The sequence below is a fragment of the Antechinus flavipes genome, chromosome 1 (genome assembly GCF_016432865.1).
Source record: "Antechinus flavipes isolate AdamAnt ecotype Samford, QLD, Australia chromosome 1, AdamAnt_v2, whole genome shotgun sequence".
Lineage (NCBI taxonomy): Eukaryota > Metazoa > Chordata > Mammalia > Dasyuromorphia > Dasyuridae > Antechinus > Antechinus flavipes.
Window position 1 is genome coordinate 511,850,298 of NC_067398.1, and position 19,791 is coordinate 511,870,088.

The 19,791-nt window shown below is 32.7% G+C and overlaps 1 protein-coding gene across 2 annotated transcripts in view; it reads right to left on the reverse strand.

The window, feature by feature from the left end:
- The window catches only part of SPIRE1 (spire type actin nucleation factor 1), a 191,921-nt gene that overhangs the window by 24,735 nt on the left and 147,395 nt on the right, over positions 1-19,791 (reverse strand). Inside the window, exons 9-10 of one of the 2 annotated variants that reach the window (XM_051970488.1) lie at positions 13,731-13,772; positions 8,419-8,588 (exon numbers count right to left, since the gene is read on the reverse strand). In XM_051970488.1, coding sequence (XP_051826448.1) covers positions 8,419-8,588; positions 13,731-13,772 — 212 coding nt within the window. The remainder of the gene's footprint in view (positions 1-8,418; positions 8,589-13,730; positions 13,773-19,791) is intronic. The other variant, XM_051970489.1, reaches the window with a different exon arrangement.

A 19,791-nucleotide genomic window follows, 5' to 3' on the forward strand; every position in this document is an offset into this window, starting at 1 on the left:
CCCATCTCACACAAAACTAAATTAATTTAATCACTCTAAAATTAGATACAAAAGTAATTTGGAATTAAACTGGTAAAAACCTAAACTGTACAAACTGTTTAACCTTGAATTGCCATTACTAGGTATGCAGGTGCATACACATGCATGTTTATCTATACAATTGCACATGCATGCCTCTCTGCTCCTTATCCCTCTACCATGAGGTAAAAGAGAGGAAGAAAAAACACTTTTTATAATTTGTAAAAAAGCTGGAGGTAAAGTAGTTGTCTATCAATGGAAATAAGGCTGATCAAATTCTAATATATGAATGTAATAGAATATAACTGAATGGGACTGACTAGATGAAGTATTTCTCAGTATTGAATGACATGATACCTGTTCCCAGAGCTGGGACCCTGGGGAGGGGGGTGTCATATGATCTCTAGAGGGATGAACTTCAAACCCTGAGATACAGGAAGTTAGTGAAATTGCAAGAAGTGACATGACTCAATCTGGGTACAGAAATTGTTCTTACTGTTCAGGAAAGTAGGAAGGATCTACAAGAAGAGGAGGAGAGTAATAGAAGAGGGCATTGAGGGGAGAAGATAATTAGCAAAATACTATTGAGGAGGATCAAAGTGAAAGGAGAGAGTGAATAGAATAAAAGGGGGAAACAGCAATAGCAATTGGGAAAAGAATTTTAAAGCAAGTTTCTCTGATGATGTCATTTCTCAAATATATAGGGAATTGAAGTCAAATTTATTTTTAAAAAAGTCATTCCTCAATTGATAAATGATCAAAAGAATGAACTATGCACAAAGGATTATAAAATCATGCATATCCTTTAACCTAATAATACTAGTACTAGGAATGAGATTTTTTTTTTAAAGAAAGGATTTATATGTACAAAAATATTTAGAACAGCTCTATTCTCGGGGCAAAGAATTGGAAGTTGAGGGGATGCCCATCAATTGGGGAATAGCTGAATAAACTGTGGTATGTGGTTATGACAAGGTAATGACAAGCAAGATACTCTCAGAAAAACCTGGAAAGTCCTCCTTGAACTCAGGCAAAGTGAAAAGTACTGTGTACAAAGTAACAATAATGTTGAGGGATGATCAAATTACAAATAATTTTGCTATTTTCAGTATTACAATGATCCATGACTACTTTGAAGGACTTGGATGATGAAAAGTGCTATCTATGCTAAGCTCAAACTGTGCATACATTTTGATCCAGCAGTGTTTCTACTGGGTTTATATTTCAAAGAAATATTAAAGAAGGGAAAGGAACACACATTTGTAAAAATGTTTGTGGCAGCCCTTTTTGTAGTGGCCAGTAGCTGGAAACTGAGGGGATGCCCATCAATTGGAGAATGGCAGAACACATTATGGTATGTGAATGCTATAGAATATTATTGTTCTATAAAAACAACCAGCACGATGATGTCAGAGAATCCTGGAGAGACTTACATGAACTGATGCCGAGTGAAATGAGCAGAACCAGATCATCATTGTACATGGCAATAGTTAAGTTTATATGATGATCAATTCTGATGGATGTGACTCTTTCCAACAATGAGATAATTGAGGCCAGTTCCAATGATGTTGTGATGAGGAGAGCCATCTACACCCAAAGAGAGGACTATGGGAACTGAGTGTGAATCACAACATAATATTCTCACTCTTTTTGTTAATGTTTGCTTTCATTTTGTTTTCTTATATTTTCTTTTATTTTTAATCTGATTTTTCTTAAGCAGCAAGATAATAGTATAAATATGTTTACATATATTGGATTTAACATGTATAATATATATTGGATTGCTTGCCATTGGGGGAGGAGGGAGGGGAGAAAAGTTGGAACATAAGGCTATGCGGGGGTCAATATTGCAAAATTATCCATGCACATGTTTTGAAAATAAAAAGCTTTAAAAAAAAAAAAGTGCTATCTATACCCAAAGAAAGAACTGATTGTGTCTGAATATAGATTGAGGCATACTCTTTATTTTTCTTGAGGGTATTTTTTTTTTGGGGGGGGGAGATTTATGAAAATGTTTTGCATTACTTCACATGTATCTTCTTAAAGAAGGGGGAATGTGGGTGGAGAGGAAGAGTGAGAATCTGGAATTCAAAAATTTAAAAACAAATATAAATAATAGTTTTAGTATTTTCACCTTTTTTGCTGTTGGTTGGTTGCTTTTTTTTTTTTCATTTTTCCCCTTTTGATCTGATTTTTCTTGTGTAATATGATCAATGTAGAAATATATTAAGAGGAAGTGCATATGTTTAACCTATATTGGATTATTGCTGTCTAGGAGAGGAGGGAAATGAGGAGAGAGGGAGAAAAAATTAGGAACACAAGGTTTTGCAATGGTGAATGTCAAAAACTATCTTTGCATGTATTTTGAAAAATAAAAAAGCTATTATAAAAAATTTAGTTACATATAACTTGGGGGAAAAATTAAATCAAAAAGAAGCCTGGGAAATAAGTCAGCAGGTCAAATGACACTCATGGAAAGATTTTATAAGATGCTAAAGGAAAAGGAGGCACTTTAGGAGGAACCCATGAACTATAATTCTTCTTGATCAGAAAGGAGAGTCCAAGTGTAGTAACTTTTAGACCACTGCAAAAACTTAAGAATTCTGGCAAATTCATGGACCAAGGTTAGACACTGGAAATTTAAGGTCAGTGAAATCTAAACAAAAGTATAAGGAATATGAGATGTTAGGTTTCCACAGATATTGTCAAACAGGTGAAAGGAGAGGTGAAGTATCTTGTTAAGATATCTCTAATCAATCACGGAGTGAGTCAAGGAACTGGCTAAACAACAAGCTCCTGATAAAGGGGCCTAGGTCTAAACAGCCCAAACCTTTGAAGATCAATGACAGGGCACAAGTCTTTTGGCATATGGAATTGGGGAGAATAAAGAGGATTGTAAACTCTATTATAACTTTGATTGTAAATCTGAGCAACTGTAATGATAACTGTAAATCCAACCAATCCGAACCTCGAAGGGAGTAAGGAAGTGAACTAACAGTATAAAGATTGCTCTCACTACAATATTGGAGGAGTCTCATTAGTGAACCCACCTCCTTCTCATGCAAATCGCTGAATAAAGGATTCTTCTCTCACTCCAAAAAGAGTGCTGGTTGTAACACTACACATGGACCAGCTTGCAACTAGGGAAGGAGTGGGCAGCAGCAGCTCATGCTGGGCTTACTCCCAAACCATACTTAGTTCCATGGGGTCTTTTGATGACAAAAGTAAGAGTTTTATTTAAAAATAACAAACTTGCTTTCACTTTAAATCTTTTCCTTTCCCATTCCTTCCATCTTTTGAGTCTCACTTGAGACTTGGTTCTCTCTTGATGACATGGCCTCTTCGGCCACACTTTGCAGCTCTGGTGGCATTTTGACTGATTTCCTCTGATTTACTGGTCAAGGAGGGAGAGTTGGAATACTTATTGCTACCACTTCCAGGCTTTTTCTTCACCATTATTGCTCAGTAACCTCTCCTCCTCTGAGGTTCACTCAATCTCTATCTACCACTAACTGAAAATTATGACAGCTGCCTAACCCAATAGGACACTTTCTTTCTTTCCTCAATTAATTCAATGTCTGGCTCATAGTCTTTCTCTCCTCTCCAGCTCTTGCCTTTATAATAAGGAACTCAACATAAACACTGATACTCCCTTAAATATCCCAACTTCATAGGCCCTCCTATATCAAACTTCAGCCCCCCAAAAAAGGCAGTTATTCCTTTCATCTTATCATTACCCACAAATGTAATACTTCCACGTTCATGAACTTTGATGAAATTCCCTTAAGGATCTGATCACTATGTGTTCATTCCACCTCTCATTCTACCTGGCAGCTCCATATATTATTCTTCATTTCATCCCTCAATTCTTTCAATTCTTTCACAGGTCATCACACCTGTAGTAGCAAAATTATCCTCCCATTTTCCTATTCTGAACCAATTCAGCTCTATATTGGCCGCTTCTCAAATTCTTCGATCTCTTATTGCAATGGTGACTCTCATCTTGTCCTACCAATTTCACCCTTGGAATATTTGTACCATCTGCTGTCTTTGTTTCTACACATGATATTACATGAAACTGGAAAAAATCATTAAACCATGTGGAGAGGATCCACTACAAGTCTATTGGATGATCTTAATTGGACTCTCACAATGGCAAGGCAATCCTTTTAAAGCTCCCTAATCAACTTATCATCCATCTCCCCAGAGGCCCTTCTTCAAAGCTTTTCATCCCTTTTCAAATATCTCATGGGTCTCCCTCCCTCCTTCTACGTTCTCAGCTGACAATCTTGAGAATATATCCTTCAAGAATTCCCACTTCATCTCTTATCATCCAGATACCATCTGTCACTATCTCCTCCTTTACTCTTGGTCTTACATGAGAGGTGGCACTTCTAATTAAACTCCTCAACTTGCACAATGCTATTATATCTAGTCTTCTCCAAGACACCATCTCCTTTGTCATCTTTATTCTCACTTGTCTTCAATTTCTTCTGTCTTCTGGTTGCTTCACTAATGTCTACAAATATGCCCATGTCTTCTCCATCTTCAGAAATCTCTCATTTCATCCATAAACCCTCACTAGTTATTATCCTATATCTTTTCTCCCTTTTGTGGCTGAACTCTTTGAGAAAACTGTTTATTATAATTGTCTTTATTTCCTTTCACACTACTCTTTTAACTTTCTTTTTCCTCTCTCTTCTGAGTTTCACCAAATGCCTCTAAGAAATTTTAAACGATCTGCTGAAAAGGAATTCATAGTAATGGAGAAGACAATATGCAAATAATTTCATTTCCCATCTGGTTGCACTATTTTGGATTTCTTCAACATGCCCCTATGCTGAAACTGACACTGGTCTACCCCAGAATTACCAGTGATTTCTTATTTGCTAAATCTAATGTCTTTTTCTCAATCCTCATTCTTCCTGACTTTGTGTAGCTTTTGACATATTAATTTCTTCTTTTCTTGATATTCTCTTCTCTCCAGGTTTCCTTGACATTACATTTTCTGGGTTTTCTTTCTTATCTGACTGTTCCTTCACAGTCATCTCACTCTTCTAGTCTTGCTCCATGCTATTTTACTTCTTGATCTCATCAGCTCCCATGGATTCAATTATCATCTCTATGTTGATGATTCTCAGATTTATTTGTCCTTATTTAAATTCTTTCTGACCTTCATAATATTTCCAACTGTTTATCAGACAAACTATATGTCTCAAATACATAAAGTTGAATTCATCTATTCCATCACTCTCCTTCCCACTCAAAAAACAAACAAAAACCAAACCAAACCAAACCAAAAAACCAAATTTCCTCTTTCAAATTTTCCTATTATTTTGAAGGCACCATCTTTTTCCTAGGCTAGCAATCTAGGGTCTCAACCTCTTGTCATCCCTTACCCCATCTAATTAGTGATCAAGTTCTCCATAACATATCCCACATATGTCATCTTTTCTACTAAGACTGTCAGCACCTTCTGTTTTGTAAATTACTTCAAAGTTCTTTACATCCCACCCTTTTCCTACCCTTTCAGTCTTTTTGTAATCCCCCTCCCACTCTTTATCCAGTGGGACACTGTTCTGCTTACAGCATTGCTACTATATGAATTTCAGTAGTCAGTAAACATTTACTATGCTAATATTATACTTATTTGTGTGCTAGCCACTAGGCTAAGGGCTGAAGATAGAAAGACAAAAAAGAAAGAAAGCTTTTGCTCTTGTGGTACTTACAATGTAATGGAGGAAAACAAAATACAAAAAGGAAACTAAAAATTGGGAGTTGGGAACAAAAGTACCCAGCACATGGGGCATGCTAAAGTACTGCAACCAGGTAGAAAATAAAAGTATTTGAATGTTGTCTTCCTCATTACTGTGAATTCCTTTTCAGCAGAGATAGAATTATGGTTCAAAATTTCTCAAAAGAATTTGATAGAACTCAGAAGAAAAATGAGGTTTAAACCAGAATGGGACATATCTATGCATAGAGATAATAAAACCCAAGGGAAGTGATATGGTCACCAAGTGAAAATGTGTAGAGAGTGAGAAAGAAAAGGGATCAGGACAGAGCTCTAGAATGCTTATCTTGCTAAGCACTGGGAATATAGGGAAAAAAAAAAAATCCAAAAAACAGCCCTGGTCTCCAGGAGCTCACAGTCTGATATGGAAATAATATGCAAACAACCATGTCCAAATAAGACATACACAGAATATACTGGTGATAATTTCAGAGTTAAGACAATGGCCTTAAGGAAGATTTGGAAAAGCTTCTTGCAGAAGGTAAGATTCTGGTTGGAACTTGAAGGAAAGATTTATATAATAATATTTATATTGTGCAGAATGAAGTGATCAAAGCCAACAGAGTAATTTATGCAATAACAATAAAATTATAAAATCAAACATTATGATCAAGGTAATGACCAACCCTAATTCCAGAGGATGAATGAAGAATCACTAATCAAAGTGCAGGTATTTTGCGGGTATGACCATCGTTGGAATTTGTTTTGCTCAACTAAATATATCTGTTATAATTTATAATTTTTTTTCCAAAGGGGGAATGAAGTGGAAAGAGAAAGAAAATAAAATTTTAACCAAATGAAAATCAAACACTAAAGCAAAGAAGAAAGTGCTAGTATGGGAATAGATGGGCGAGTTAGATGGTATCTGTGTGGAGATAGTTAAATCAAAAATGTTTCTGGAGAACATTTCCATAGAAGAGGAGGTATTCTAATAACAGGTTTCTAATACAAATTTGCACAATATGAGACAACTTTAAGAAAAGGTTTTACTTTTCCACTGCTTCCAGTCCAAGTTAAGAGTTTTTAAAAGTAAATGGATTGTGGGTTAATTTTTCTTCCTTCAAGCAAAATAAATGTTTTATTAAGGTTAAGTTTAGGTTTGGGGGAGAGAGAAGTGATTTACAAGTGACTGAAATCTGTTTTCATTTTTTCTTTCATGTTTCAGGTTTGAAGATTAAGTGCCTTTACTCCACAAAAAGATCAACCAAACAATACACCATCTTCCCTGCCATCTCTACCTGTTTCCTGGTACACTCTCTCTATTCTGCCTATTACCCCAGCCTTCTCCACATAGCCACCATATCTACTTGTATCAACTCATGTATCTACAGTTAAAAGTCAACAGAGGCAAAAAAATAAATAAATAACTTGGAATAAGGAGGGAAAAAAAGGAACTGTCGGGGAATGAGTGCTAACTAGCTTTCTCCAGTTGTTCTTTTAAATTTTTAATGTTCTCTTTTTCTTTTTAAGAAAAGCTTGCTGGCATTATCATTACTGCCTTAATGTAAAAAATAATATGCTTGAGTATGTGAGGGCAGGGTTAACTTTATGAAAACATAAAAAAACTTTCTTGATTTTTTAATGAATAAGAAAATATTCTAAATAAATAAAGAAAATGTATAACTAACGTATTTAGTTGCTTTTTATTTCAACCCTAGGGGCACTAATTAGTGCAGTTATGAAGTCAGGAAGATCTGAATTCAAATCAGACATCTATTATACTTATTAGATGTGTGACTCTGCTGTACAATGTGGATGATAACAGCACTGTTACCTCCCAGGGCTGTTGTGAGGATCAAGTGAAATAATAATTGCAAAGTTCTTAGCACAGTTTCTACATAACACCCGCAACTATGAATATTTACTGGGTTGGCTTTTAAGTGGCAAGACATCTAATATGTCTTCAATGGTCTAGGCTAGTAATAGAAACCCTTCTCTGATGAAATACTTTCCCTGACCTCATGTAACAGACTGTTTCTCTATGATTTTGGTTCCCTCCTTTTATGTAATAGCTCCTCACTGAATTCTGTTCTATTCATTTTTCTAATTGTCCAAGTATCCTCATAATTTTTTCTCATGAGCTGAGATTACATGACGAATGCCATTAAAACATGGTTTACGGGGCAGGTAGGTGGCACAGTCAATATAGCACCAGCTCTGAAGTGAGGAGGACATGAGTTCAAATCTGACCTCAGACACTTAACACTCCTAGCTGTGTGACCCTAGGCAAGTCACTTAACACCAACTGCCTCGGCAAAAAAAACCAAAATGATGAAGATCTGGATGTAGTGGTAAAAAAACAGCTATTATTGAGAAGAGATCTCAATCTAAATCCTAGCTCTACTAATTACCACCAGTGAAGTAAGTTCATTAAGTTCTGGTGCTTTTTCAGTTTTATCCTTGTCATTACGGACTAGCATAATACTTTGTGCATGATTTTTCCATTTCTCGATAAATATCCTGAATTTTATTTCTTACCTAAGAAATTAGAACACTAAGAAAATGTGAAGTACCAGTTGAAGTACTTTATTTTAATGGTATCCAGGAATCCTAAATTGAAAAGAAAACTTATCATATTGAAGTTAGAGAAAGCTGCAGTACTTTACCTCTGATTCAGAGCTGTCCAATTCAGCTAAAGTTGGAGCTTTGAGGAGTTTCTTCCGTTGCACTATTGTTTGTGGACCACTTACACCATTGGCTTTTGTTTGTGGTATTAAACCACCATTCAACACAGAAGCTTCTGTCCCTTTCTTTGGAGATTCAGGAGTAGTTACATCTGGTAAAAGACACAGAAAAGATTATGTTATGATCTAAAAAAGGCAATTAAAATAATGCATGCATTTTGAAACACATACAAAAAGACAATTCTCCATATAATATTTCAGATTTTAATCTCTAATTACTACAAAAAAATTTTTATTGGAGCATAGATTATATGAGATAACTGTACTTAAAAATAACTAGCAAATCCCATTTAAAAGACACTGTGGCTATGTTATCTTATTCATATATTTTAAGTTAGAACACAGAGATGGGAGAGACCCTGGATATTTAACCTACTCATTTTATAGAAGTAAACAATGGAGTCCAGAAATACTAAAATTATTCTATATAAAGAGGCTATGGAGTTCAGATGAAGAAAAGAAGAAATGAATTTTGTTGTTAAGCATAACACTGTACTGTTACAAATGAGGACAAGGTTTGATCTAAAATATTTAAGCCTGAAGGAAAGGGAATACTACAAAGCACTTACTATATTTTTGCTAAGTACTTTTTCTTTTCTTTTTTTTTTTCTTTTTTTTTTTTTTAACCAATAATCAATTAGTCCTTAAAATAGACTTGCAAGATGGATGCAATTATTATTCTGATTTTGTAGTTGAGCAAAGTTGAAGTACACTTGTTAAAGGAACTGGATATGTTGTGGTTGGGAAGAGGCGTGGGATCTACTGTTTAATACTTCTCTAACCTTGGAAAGTTGTTCTGCATTTCTTGGCCTCTGTTTCCTTAATAACAAAATGAGAGGATTGGGGTAACTGATCCCTCATTTCTTTTCTAGGTCTAAATCTACAACTATGTGTACATTCATATATATTCCATCTGCATATGTACTTAACATATATACACAGATTCTGTTTGTATGGACTTTTGATGTTGCCAAGTATAAGGAGGTTCTAGGGAGGAACATTCTCTACAAATACAAAGATCTGGATTTTATTAGCTAATAAAGCATGGATTTTACTGGCTTAAAAAAAAACTGGATTTAAGCCCTAGCTATATTGGCAGATGGCCCCAGCTGTAGTAGGTAACCTAGGCCTTTCTAAATTAAGGTCATTCCCAGGACTACGTGTTGATGTAAGCCTTCAGAGAACTGTCTGGGGCACTGAAAAGCTATGTGACTTTGCTTGACTTTAATACCTTCTTCCCTATCCTCTACATCATATTGTCTTTCACATATGTGTGTATGTGTATGTAGATGAAATTATATATATGTATGTATGTTTGTGTATGATTATAATGGATAAATTAATCAGGGAAAAATGAGATCAAGGCCAAACTAAATGAAAATTCATTAAAGGAATAAAGTAATAGTTTCATATAAGGATCACAATTAAAAAAGACTAAATTAATAAAATACTACCTTATATTAATATTATATTAATGTTAAAATGTCATTGTAAATAAAAAGTAAATTAAAGTAAATTAAATGATGAAACAAACATGTATAAATATTACTTAGTCATAAATTTTATTATATATTTTCTGGGATAACATTAGAATTCAACTTTCAATAGTCATGGAAAACCTGAGAAAAAGATAAAAAACACGATTTCAAGATAATTAAAATAAAGTTTAAATAATTTAGGGTGTGTTCAGGAAAGGAAATTCTAGTAGTACAAATTCATATTTAGGTAGTAATTTGAGATTCATAAAACTCTTCAATATAACTCTTTCATTAAGTAGGGTGGTTTTATTAGATGCTTTATCTTATGTTTCTATGAACTATATTTAAGGATTCCACAATCAAGGCACCACCATTTTACCTGGCGGCACTTACTGGATTTGCAGGCAGGGACCACATTTTGCTTAGGTTAGTGATTGGCACATAATAAATACTTTAAAAGGGCTTATTGATGATGATGGTGATAATTATGATGATGGTTGTCATCAAATGGATGAACTCCTGAATTAATATTAATATTCCTAAATCTATTAAATGACATATATCAAAACTCTGAACAAAAATACCTAAATTCAAAATGAAAATGTAAAAGCTTTTTATTTTATCTCTCTACAACATATAAGCTACATTAATAGAGGTTTAGAACTTGTCCATTCAACTTACTGTCCATTCACTGAAATTGCTACAGTAAAAATTTTGTATAGTACCAAAATACTAGATTTAGTAAGATAGAATAAAAAGCTCCAAATGTTTTTAATATTTAATTATAGATTACTGGGAAAATAATAGATATGACAAATATGTATGTACATATACACATATACATCTCTATCATAATTCCTTATTCATATACTATTTATAATGTTGACAGACTTCCTGTTAAAGACAGTGACATGCAGTAGTGGAGAGAGCTGGCTTTGGAGTCATGAGGATGTGGGCTCAAGTCCTACTTCTGACATATATTTACACAGTAGATGTGTTACCTTAATCTCTATGGGTCCTGATAACTCTCTCAGTTCACAAATTTGAGAGAAAGTACAGATCTGTATTACTAGTATACACAGTTTTTGCCAGGAGCTTCCTATACTCATAAAATCACAGAATCAATTGTTGCTTTGGGAAAAAAAAAAGGTCTCCTAGTTTTAAAATGTGATTGATATAACAGCAAAGTGCTCATACAAAATTGCCAAATCATTTCATTTACTTAATTACCAATTTTATACACTCATATTACTTGAACAATCATAAATAGGGTGGTTTTATTAGATGCTTTATCTTATGTTTCTATGAACTGATATTTAAAGATTCCACAATCAAGGCACTACCATATATCACATAAAAACCTAATGATATTGAATAATGAAAGTCTCTCCTGGTTCTACCACATGTGAAGTATTGTATTCAGGATAGCTTAGAAAAAAGTGACCCCACATATGACTCTCATTCCCACCTGTGGCAGGAACCAGATAAGAATGTATTTGGGAAATATCTCAAAAGTACAAATGTATTAAAACATAGATAATATCACATTTTAAAACTAAGTCAACATGTAGTCCACTGGAATCTTTATGTATGTGGTCCCTGTTTCTATTTAAGTGTGATACCATTGATCCAAAGGATACCATGATCTAATCATGCTATATGTAAATTGGTTGAAGGAATTGGGGAGACAAGCCAGAAGACAAGGCTTCTTTTTATGACTTATTTTCAAGTATAAGAAGTGATACAACAGACTTATTCAGACCCAGAGAAGCAGAACCAGTAACAAAGAGGAAAATTTAGGTTGATATCTAGAAACATTTTTTTATTATTTAGCAAAGAGTGGAATGGGCTCCCTGAAAGGACAAATGTTCCCTGTTGGAAGTCTTCAAGCTGTTGCTGGATTTGTGAAAAATACTGCAGAGATTTTTCCCCCACCTTGGGCTATAAGTAGGGCTAGATGAAAGCTGAAATTCCTTCCAACTCTAAAACTGTATAATTTCTAAAAGATTTGAGAATATATACTTTGAAATTTTAATACATACGAGGGAAAATATATTTTTATACATCTAAGTCAATAAATTATGATTTATTGAATATGTTATAAAGATTTATTCACTAGTAATAAACAGACCTAATAAGAGTTTACTTCTTTTAATTCAACAGAAATCTTGAAATAATTAGTAAAAAGGAAATGGATTTTCACTTTTTGCATTTAGGTTAATAAAATGGATCCATGGTTTTCAGTTCATATTCTTAGAACATGGCTTTGTTCAAAGACAAATCATTAATAGGAAATACATTTTAAAATACCAGAGAAAACAAAACAATCATTAGAAACCATAAACTCACAAAATAAATGTCGAGCAATGACATAAAAAATATTGGCTACTCTTCTACATAGAAAATACAGGCTTTTGTTTCAATTGGGTCATTCTTCTCCAAACTATCTACATCAAATATAGATAATTAATTGGCATATAAACAAATATTTGATGTTCAGATGAGCCAACCATATCTAATATTTATTGGATTGTATTCAAAGTAAATTTTTAAACTCAATAGTTTACTGTCTAGATTTAACTGATGATATCAAGTAACAATTATTATTGTTACTTAATGTTTTGCAGATATTCTTTTTCACTTTGTTGGATTTCATTCAGCCAATTGCTTTAGAGAGTAGCCAGTTCTGGACATTTGCAGTAACAAAGACATACTCAACAAACACTCAAAAGCCTTGAAGTCTCCTTTTCATATCAAATTTTCTAGGATGATACTGCTTCAGGAAAATGAATATTTATCAAATGAACAAAGAAAAAGAAGAGCTCTTCAGTAGTCAGTCAAATAATCAATTTTAAGTACCATGATAGATATTTCAACTTAAATATTTTATCAAATGAAGAATTTATAATTTACTATAAAAATAAACTGGCATTAAAATCAAAACTGAAAATATTACCTGAATGCAAATTGAAAGGAGTTTTATTGTGATACAACTCTAAAATATATTAGAGTGGGGCATCCTATTTTAGTCTCCTCAAAAACATATTATTACATTGATAGTCCACTACTTTTGTTAGTATATGATTTTGTATACAAGACGTGCCAATAGTTTATTAACAGACAATTTATACTAAGGAGGAAATGAAAAGAGAAATTCTGCAAAATGTTGAGGCACATTTCATATCTTATGTTTAATAGTAACTATACATAGAAACATGTCTTAAAGATTTAAAAATTTTTAAAATATGTGCAACACACCATTTGATTTGATTCATGATTAACTGATGTATGTTGTGATTTGATTTATGATAATAATTTAAAATTAATTTTATATACATAATTCACAATTATAAAGGAGTAATTAACATTATAAACCAAAGCTCAAAACTAGTAATCTCACTGAATTTTAATCTAACTTAAGTAACTATGTTGAGCTTTATAATTTACATTTGGAACACTATAAAAACCACTATAGCTCTCTTATGATTTTAGTGTTTTAATAGAAGGATAAAAAAAGAAATCTAGAAATATCATTTGGTCGGAATGTAATTTGTCAAAGTAAAGATATATAAAAAAGATTTTCCTCAAAATTTTGTAATACTCAAATAGACTGAATCTTTTATTTCATTGACTGGCTTGGAAGAAGCCCTTCAATTTTCTTTTTGATACATGTTTAAACAAGCAGATGAGTGAAATGTGTTTCACAAAAATCACAAAACTCATGTCAGGTGTTGAAGTGTTTGCTTTTTTTTTTACCTGACAAGTCAAAACTGTGAGACATGCTAAGTGGCCGCATTGCTGAAAAAAAGAAAAACAGCATAAAGAAAGTAATTCAGCCATTAGAAAATCAAGGGAAGACAAAATAGAGGAAGGGGATTTAAAGAATATTCTTAGTACATTTCAGATGTTAGTGTAGGGGGCTAGCTGGCATAAAACTGAAATTTTAAACTATGATAGAAATCTATTATCATAATTTTAACATCAATTGAACTTAAAGTATAGTTAACAATACAAAAAAAGATATATATATAATATATATGTGTTACACATATATATTATATATATATACATACACACATATGATAAAAATAGATATTTAATTAGGAAAAAAATCACAAAATATATCATCTGACAAAAAAAATTTACATTTAAGACCAAAATAAAGATGGTCATGGCAATGTTGAACACAAACTTTAGTAACCAAAAATTGAATGATATTTGGAGGGCATTCATTCTCTGCTGATTTATAGTTAATTTAAAAGAATCTTGATATTAAAAATATGTCTCTGAGGTTGTGAATGCCTATTCTGAAAAACAAATTTCACGGACAACCTAGAGGTCAAAATCTTGTTTTTTGAATGTAATGAATGTATTTTGTGATATACTATTTGTTCTAGTGTCTTTTTTTAAGGAGGTAGGGAAATAAGCATAGTGCTTTTTAAGTCAAGGATTGTGTTAAGTACCTTACAAATATTACTTCATTTGAAAAATTAAATTATTAATAAACCCTGATCTAAGAAACATGACAAATTAAGCTTTTTTCTGCACAATATTTTGACTACTGTATCAAGATAAGTATGGTGAAGATAACTTTCCCTTGACTGCTGTTTTCATTCCTATATATAAGACCATTTTTATTATCACTCAAAACAGAATAGTAGGCAGCATATCCCAGGCAAGTCAAACAACTGTCATCTGAACCATCCTCTCCCCATAAACAATGAGGAGACAGCCCAGGATGCAGAACCCAAGAAGCTTGGGAATAGTTATGTTCTACAAACCACTAAGCCCCCGGGCCCAGCAGCACTTATCACTATGGACAAGGGACCTATCTTCTTTATCACCAGCAGCAACTATTATTAAAACATGCATCATTAAGCAAAGGAGCAACACTGATCAAACTACTGTAGGTTCTGTTCCCAACCTAGCCTTTCCAGAAAGGCATCATTTCTACCAGCTGTCAACCTACTGCTACTCATAGGATCAGTAAACTGGTGTAGCTAACTAGGATATCCTGAAAGAAAAATAGAAGGGAGCATGTGCTGGGCAGGTTCAGCCATCTATCTTGATCATGTTCTCCATCTGCTTCAATTTTTTTTTTCTTTAATATATTTAATGCTCTCTTTCAATTACATCCACATTTAAATTATATGTTAATTCCTCCTGCTCATTACTTGCTGGATATATCCCCTTTTCTTCATACTACAAAAAAAATCATTGGCCAGCTACCTAGACATCTTAATGCTTTCCAAGATTTTCTTCAAAATTCTTGGAATTTTTCTAATCCTGCTTCTATCTACTTATCACCTTGTGAAGCACATACAAATTTCACATATTAAAATTTCAAAGACTTTCTGTATAAGATAACCTCTTTCCTAACAAAAACAATTAAAATGTATAATTTATTTAAGGCTTTTACATGTATTATCTTAGAGGGATGAAACAAATTGCTTTTGTAACAAGAGTCTTCTTTAATTTAATTTCAGTGCTATTCCCATTTTACCATAATGACTCTCAGATACTCATCTTTTCCTCTTCCCTATCCTTTTTTATTAATTCCCTTGATATTCCTGACTTTTTGTTCCTCTAGATGAATTGTTTTTATTTTTTCTAGATCTAGAAAATATTTTTTTTTAGAATTCTGATATGGAACTGAATAAACAAATTTAGGTAAAATTGTCATTTTTATTAGTTCAACCTACTTATGAGTGATTGATAATTGTTAATTTCAAATAAGTTTTTAGTTAATTCTCCAGGATTTTCTAATTATATCATATCATTTGATAGTTTTGTTTCCTCATCGGCCTATTTTAATTCCTTCAATTTCTTTTTCTTCTCTTATTGCTTAAGCTAACATTTCCAATACAATATTGAATATTAGTGTTGATAACAGGGATCCTTATTTCACACCTGGTCTTATGGGGAAAGCTAACAATACTTGCTAATAGTTTTAGATAGATACTGCTTATTACTTTTAAGGAATGCCTTTTCCTTTATTCCATGATCACTAGTGTTTTTAATAGGAATTGGTGTATTTTATCAAAAGCTTTTTTGGCATCTATTGAGATAATATAAGTTCTTTTATATTTGCTTGATATGATCAATTATTCTGATAATTTTCTTATTACTGAATAAATCCCACCTAGGCTAAGGGTATTATCCTGGTAATAAATTGCTGCAATCTCTTTGTTAATATTTCACTTAAATTTTTTGCATTAAAATTCATCAGGGAAATTGACCTACAATTTTCTCTATGTTTTGACTCTTCATGGTTTAAGTATCAATACCATATTTATGTCATAAAAGGAATTTGGGAGGACTCGGGGAAGAGTTTTATACTCAGATAAGAGTGTTTTTTTTTTTTTTTTTTTTTTTTTACAAATAGTTTATACAATATTGGAATTATTTGTTCTTTAAATGTCTGATAGAATTCACTAAAAAAATCCATCTAGCCTTGGAGACTTCATTGCAGGTTTGTTCAATTTCTTTTTCTAAAATGGGATTAAGTATTTTATTTCCTCTTCTGTTAATCTGTAAACATACATCCATTTCATTTAGATTGTCACATTTATTGGCATACAATTAGGCAAAATAGCACCTACTTATTGCTTTAATTTCCTCCTCATTGGTGCTGAATTCACCCTTTTCATTTTCGGTAATTTGGCTTTTTTTTTTTTTTTTTTAATAAAATTGAACAATATTTCATTATTTTTATTTTCATAAAACAGGCTCTTAGTTTCATTTATTAGGTTAATCAATAGTTTTCTTTCAATTTCATTAATCTTTGATTTTTAACATTTCTAACTTGGCATTTAATTGGGGATTTTTAATTTGTTCTTTTTCTAGCTTTCTTAGTTGCATGCTCCTCTATGTATTTTATTCATATAATAATTTAGAGATATAAAATTTCCCCTAAAAAAGTAATTTGGCTGTATTTCATAAATTTAGCTATATTATTTCATTATTATCATTCTTTTGGATGAAATTATCATTTCGATGATTTGTTTTTTGAATCACTCATTTTTTAGGATTAGATTAGTTTCCAATTAATTGTTATTCTATCTTTCCAAGGCCCATTATTGAATGTTTTTACTGCATCATGATCTGAATTTAAATTTATATATAAATATACATATATATATAATAAATTTTAAATTATGGCAAATTTAATATTTCTACCTTTCTGCATTTGACTAAAAGGTTTTTATGCTCTAATACATGGTCAGTTTTTGTGCCATGTACTACTGAGAAAAAGGTAGATTCCTTTCAATCCCCATTCAATTTTCTCCAGAGGAATATCATATCTAACTTTTCTAAAATTCTATTCAGCAATGAGCAGGACCAGAAGATTATTTACTTCAACAACAATACTATATGATGATCAATTCTGATGGATGTGGCCCACTTCAACAATGAGATGAACCAAATCAGTTCCAATAGAGCAATAATGAACTGAACCAACTACATCCAGGGAAAGAACTCTCGGAGATGACTATGAACCACTACATAGAATTCCCAATCCCTCTATTTTTGTCCACCTGCATTTTTGATTTCCTTCACAGGCTAATTGTAAACTACTTCAAAGTCGGACTCTTTTTATACAGCAAAATAACTGTTTGGACATGTAAAAAAAAAAAAGTGTTTCAGAACATCCTCAGAGGGCTGAGGATAAATTAAAAATTCAGTGTGACCATTTAAATCTCAGAAATAAAAAAAATTAATAAAAAATCAAAATAAAATTCTATTCACCTCCTTAACTTCTTTGTTACTTATTTGGTGGTTAGATTTCCCTAGATCTGAGAGGCGGAAATTGAGGTCTTTCACTAGTATAGTTTTGCCATCTATTTCTTTCTGTAACTCACTTAAATTCTTCTCTAAGAATCTGGATGCTATACAACTTGTTGCAAATATGTATAGTACTGATATTACTTTACTATCTATGCTATCTTTTAGCAAGATGTAGTCTCCTTCCACACTTCTATTTAAATATATTTTAGCTTTTGCTTTATGTGAAATCAAGATTTTTTTTTTAACTTAAATTATATATTTGGCTCCAGCCCTTTATCTTTACTCTGTATCTCCCTTCCCTTTTCCTCCTCAGCAGTATTTAGCTTCTGACCACTGCCTACCTTCTATCAGCCTCTCCCCCTTGCTTTTCCTTCCGCTTGCTTTTCCTACTTCCATATATGGTAAGATAAATGTCTATATCCAATTGAACGTTCCTATTATTTCCCCTTCAAGCCAAATCCAATGACAGTAAGATTCAAACAATGTTCAGCTCCTTCCCTCAACTGTAATAGGTTCTTTGTGCCTCTTTATGTAATGTAATTTATCCCATTTTGCTTCCCCCTCCCTTTACAATCTTTTTTTTTAACCTCCTGCCCTTTCTATCATCACATCACATCACACCCTCTGTCCTATATTCTTATTAATTGCCCTAATAGAGGGCAATTCCCAAGAGCTATAAAGATTGAAGAAATTAAAGCCAAAAAAAGGGCAAAAATGCTCTAAATCACTACTGATTGTAGAAATGCAAATTAAGAAAACTTTCAAGTGCCACTTCAGACTTCTCAGTGACAGGAGAGCATAATGATGAATGAGAGAGGCAATGGGGGAAAACTGATACACTAATACATTGTTGGTGGAGTTGTGAAATGATCTAATCATTCTAGAGAGCAATTTGGAATTATGCCCAAAGGGCTATCAAATTGGGCATACCGTTTGATCCAGCAGTGTCTCTATTGAGTCTATAACCCAAAGAGATCATAAAACTGAAAAGGACCCACATGTGCAAAAATATTTGTAAAAGCCCTTTTTGTAGTGTCAAGGACTGGAAATTAAGTAGATACTCATCAATTGAGGAATTGAAAGTAATGGAATATTACATGGAAGTAATAGAATATTATTGTTCTATAAAAAATGATGAGCAGGCTGATTTCAGAAAAGCCTGAAAAGACTTACATGAACTGATGCTGAGTGAAGTGAGCAGAACCAAGATAACATTGTAGATAGCAACAAGATTAAATGGTGACCAATGTGATGGACTTGGTTCTTTTCAACAATGAGGTAATTCAAGGTAGTTCCAATAGAATTGTGATGGAAAGAGCCATCCGCATCCAGAGAGAGAATTATGAAGACTGAATGTGGATAAAAGCAGTTTTGTTGTTGTTTGCTTGCTTTTTAAAAATGTGATTTTTTTTTCCTTTTTGATCTGATTCTTCTTATGCAGCACAATGAACATAGAAATGTTTAGAAGAACTGCACTTGTTTAACTTAGATTGTTTCCTGTCTTCTTTTGGACAGTGAAGAGAAGAGAAGGAGGAGAAAAATTTGGAACACAAGGTTTTGCAAAGGCGAATACTAAAAACTGCCTTTGTGTGTATTTAGAAAATATTAAAAAGTAAATACGATTTTTTAAATGAGCTATATGTATCATCTTTATTGTGTAGGGAAGTAAACATTTTAACGTATCAAATAATGGTTGATTTTTTTCCTTTCTAATTTACATTTTCTTGTTTCTCTTGAATTTTATTTATGAAGTTTGAATTGTCTGTTCAGCTCTGGTCTTTTCATCAGGAAAATTTGAAAAAATTCCCTATTTCATTAAATGTTTATCTTTCCCCCTAAAAGACCATACTCAATTTTTCTGGGTTATTGATCCTTGGTTGCAATCCAAGCTCCTTTGTCTTCCAGAATATCATATTCCAAGTCTTCCAATCCTTAAAACAGAAGCTGCTAAATCCTGTGTAATCCTGACTGTCACCCCTTGATATTTGAATTTTTTTTTCTAGTTGCTTGCAGTACTTTCTCCTTGACT